Source organism: Cyphomyrmex costatus, unplaced genomic scaffold (genome assembly GCF_001594065.2).
Source record: "Cyphomyrmex costatus isolate MS0001 unplaced genomic scaffold, Ccosl1.0 scaffold69, whole genome shotgun sequence".
In the NCBI taxonomy this organism is placed as follows: domain Eukaryota; kingdom Metazoa; phylum Arthropoda; class Insecta; order Hymenoptera; family Formicidae; genus Cyphomyrmex; species Cyphomyrmex costatus.
This window is the reverse complement of record NW_017280255.1, coordinates 2,931,934-2,935,417: the sequence shown is the minus strand read 5'-3', so window position 1 is coordinate 2,935,417 and position 3,484 is coordinate 2,931,934. Positions and strand designations below refer to the sequence as shown.

General features: G+C 31.3%; 1 protein-coding gene across 1 annotated transcript; it reads left to right on the top strand.

Moving 5' to 3' along the window:
- Positions 1-1,462: 1,462 nt before the first annotated feature.
- On the top strand, positions 1,463-3,412 carry SmD3 (small ribonucleoprotein particle protein SmD3). The gene is made up of 2 exons (XM_018547954.1): positions 1,463-1,923; positions 3,300-3,412. The coding sequence occupies exons 1-2, from the start codon at positions 1,608-1,610 to the stop codon at positions 3,410-3,412; spliced, it is 429 nt and encodes a 142-aa protein (XP_018403456.1). The 5' UTR covers positions 1,463-1,607.
- The last annotated feature ends 72 nt before the right edge of the window (positions 3,413-3,484 follow it).

Sequence of the window (3,484 nt, the reverse complement as noted above, 5' to 3'; positions counted from 1 at the left end):
CAAAATATATATAAATGCATCGCCCCTAAACGAAAGCCGGAAATCGTTTTTTGTGTGTTCTTGACTACTTTATATAGGGTTCTTTAATTAGCACCTTGTCGAATTATATTGTAGCCGTACTGTACAAAGAAAAAAAAAAAAAAACAAGAAGAGATGAGGTAACGTCTCCCGGATGTATTTGAACGAGGTGCGACCTTATTTTCTCTGTAATGAAAATTTTTGCTGCAATAAACGGTTTATCTTTTATCACGTTGGATACTCGATACTATTTTGACCGAAATTTATACTGTTTGACGTATAACACACGATGCCTTTAAGAATTTTAACAATAAACGTGAGTCGTTTTTTATGTGATACATTATTAAAATGTTACCATTAATACTGTCTACCGAAAAACATAACGTAATTAAAATAGTATATAGATATATATGTATATAAGGACAAAACTATTTCTAAAATATATATGTTTTACAATTAGAAAAAGAAAGAAGTATCGGTGCAAAAAGGGAATAAAACAACGAAACGGGACAAATGCTTTCCATCTTTTAATAAAAATATGAGAAATTAGATATTCGAGAAAATGAATATTTTTCTTTTTTTTGTTAGAATTTGCTTTACATGTAAAATTGCGTAAAATCGACCATCGTAAATGCCTCTTTGATTGCATTTGTAATCATTGTATGAAAATTAACATCTACGGTGAACAGAAAGAATTAAAAGTAAAGTAGATATAGTAAAAAGTATTATGTGATAATGATTATATATTTCAATGGCAAAATAGTGCGCGCAATGAATGGGCTTTTAGGCTGTAATGAATGTAAATATGCTTCTCTTTTCTTACTCATAAAATTCGTATAAAGCACTTTAAGATATTTTTAATGAATTTACGTAACGATATAATATCTAACATAATATTTATAGACATCCATTGCAGTGTAAGCTGCCATTTTATTTTATAAGCTTGGCATTGCGATTGATCGCAGCATCGTGTTTCCATCATGCTAATCCGTATTTCATGATCCTTAAAGGCATGTCCAAAAGACACGACCGATTGTATGAGCGACAAAACGAAGAAGCAACGGTCAAGCAGCAACGGTTGTAAAACTGTCGAAGTCTATTGAACGTTCAAATTGATAAAACGACTACCCTGCTTGTCGAGCAAATGAACAATAATTATTAATTAGTTGTTACTTATAGATCTAACCAATCATACTCAATCGCTCAGCAAGCGTACCTATCCGCTTTGCCGTCTTGAACTCGCTCATTTTCTATTTTACTGGTCATATCGTCTCGCTGATTGGTTGCTGCTTCCGCTGTTTGACGCTTTGACGGTTGCATATGAATGTATGTGATTGGAGCAAATCCGGTCGGGTCGAGAACGCCAATAGAATGGACATCGATCTTTTTCGATATATCGATCGATATATATACTTATGATTCGTACCCATTCATTGCTTTATGTTGTTACTGGTTACAGTCGTGCTTCCGGCTTCGTGTGTTTGTTGAAACCGTTGAAACTGGTTGAAACGGTTTCACACAGAGGAAAGCACGATTATTTCTAACGAAAGTAATTTTTAGAAAAGCCTTCGCGACATTAATTAACCACGATGTCGATCGGAGTTCCCATTAAAGTGCTTCACGAGGCTGAGGGCCATATCATAACCTGTGAGACGAATACCGGCGAGGTGTATCGCGGCAAATTGATAGAAGCAGAGGATAATATGAATTGTCAGATGCAGAATATCACCGTGACGTATCGGGATGGCCAAGTGGGACAGCTAGAGAATGTATACATTCGCGGCTCGAAAATTAGATTTCTCATATTACCAGATATGCTGAAAAACGCACCTATGTTCAAACGACCTGGTGGCAAAGGATCAGGCACAGCCGGTAGAGGGAAGTCCGCTATATTACGAGCTCAAGGTTCGTATATTTCTGCAAACGTTGTTTATATTAATAAACAAAATTAAGACCCTAGGTATATACTGAATCAAATAATACTGACTGTATGCATAAAATTCTCAGTATTTTTGCAACTTTATTCGTTCAGTATTATTGACAATGTATTCTATTTTAATTTTATAAATTATCTGTTGCATCACATGACATACTGTGACATAGATCCTAATAAAGCAATACTGATGCTTGAGAATCAAAATCCAGTACAATGTCAGTATTCCATGATAATCTATCAATATTATACACATGATCTATCGTACCTGACATAAATATTGTCAAGAGTTGTTGATACTTGTAGTATTATTGACTGTGTAGAGGATCACCTTGATAGTATATTCTGAAAAACATGGATATCTTTAAAAGTCAGCAAAAGGAGACTAATGTTCGTTTCTATTAAAGCAAATTAATTTTAATTGATTTGAGTCACTCTTTATCCTTTTCTAATTCTTAAATCTAGAAGGAAGTGAAAAGTAAATTGAACCAAGATTAAAGTTACTTTATATTAGTAGAAACAGACATAACTTAGGCCATGTTCAGATATACACTACTAATACTAAAAATTTATAGTATATATAATATAAAGCCCATGTCAAAGATTAAGATTGAATTGAAATTGATCAGAACAAAGAGAATCAATCTCAAATTTATTGAGCTTTACTTTGTTTTAATTCCAATTTTAATCTAATCTCAATCTCTAGTCTAATAATCTAGTCTAAGTATAATAAAAATAGTTTTAAAAATAAATTATAGTCAAATACAAGGAGAATATTTGACTGTGATTTATTAATTCTTACAATTATGATTATAATTATAGAATGGGCTAATTAACATGAATTATAGGATTTTAATACTGACAGTATATATTCAAACAAGCTTTTGACTTAACAAAAAAAAAATAGAAATAAAATTTTAACTCTGGATCTACAATAGAGTTTTAAACCTTAAGTCATAAGAAATGGATGAATCATAATCGATTATTCTCCTCGAATTCAACTACAATTAGTTAATTCTTACTGCTTAAGGCTTAAAACATCTAGATCCGGGATAATCAAAATAATAGACCAAGGGCAACAAATCAAAATTTTGATTTATTCTTATCAAATCATATTAGTTATTTATTTAAAATTTTAATATCTGTTTTAAAGTTGAATTACATTAGAATAATTAAGTAGAAAGTAATTAAATTATATTATTTATCTAATTAGGGAACAATATCAATAGTTTTTTAATAATATATATAAAATAAATATTTCTTGTCAGTTTGAATTTTTTTGAAGATAAGATTAGTATGTATTACATTTATACACATTTGACAACCCTATGTGATGAAATGCTTTCAGCTCGTGGCAGGGGCAGAGGACAAAATCAAAGAGGCAAAGGTACTGGTTCGGCACCTTGGCTAAATCAACAGAATCAACCAGGTGGATCTCAACCTGGAAGAGGCAGAGGATAAATCTTGTGATAATAAACTTTATTTTGATTATAGATACAAGTGTAAAATTTTATTTCTGTATTTTATTATATA

Coding starts and splice junctions, on each gene's coding strand:
- SmD3 (XM_018547954.1), top strand. CDS start 1,608: ATGTCGATCGGAGTTCCCATTAAAGTGCTTCACGAGGCTGAGGGCCAT. Junction 1,924..3,299: donor CGCTATATTACGAGCTCAAG/GTTCGTATATTT, acceptor AAATGCTTTCAG/CTCGTGGCAGGGGCAGAGGA.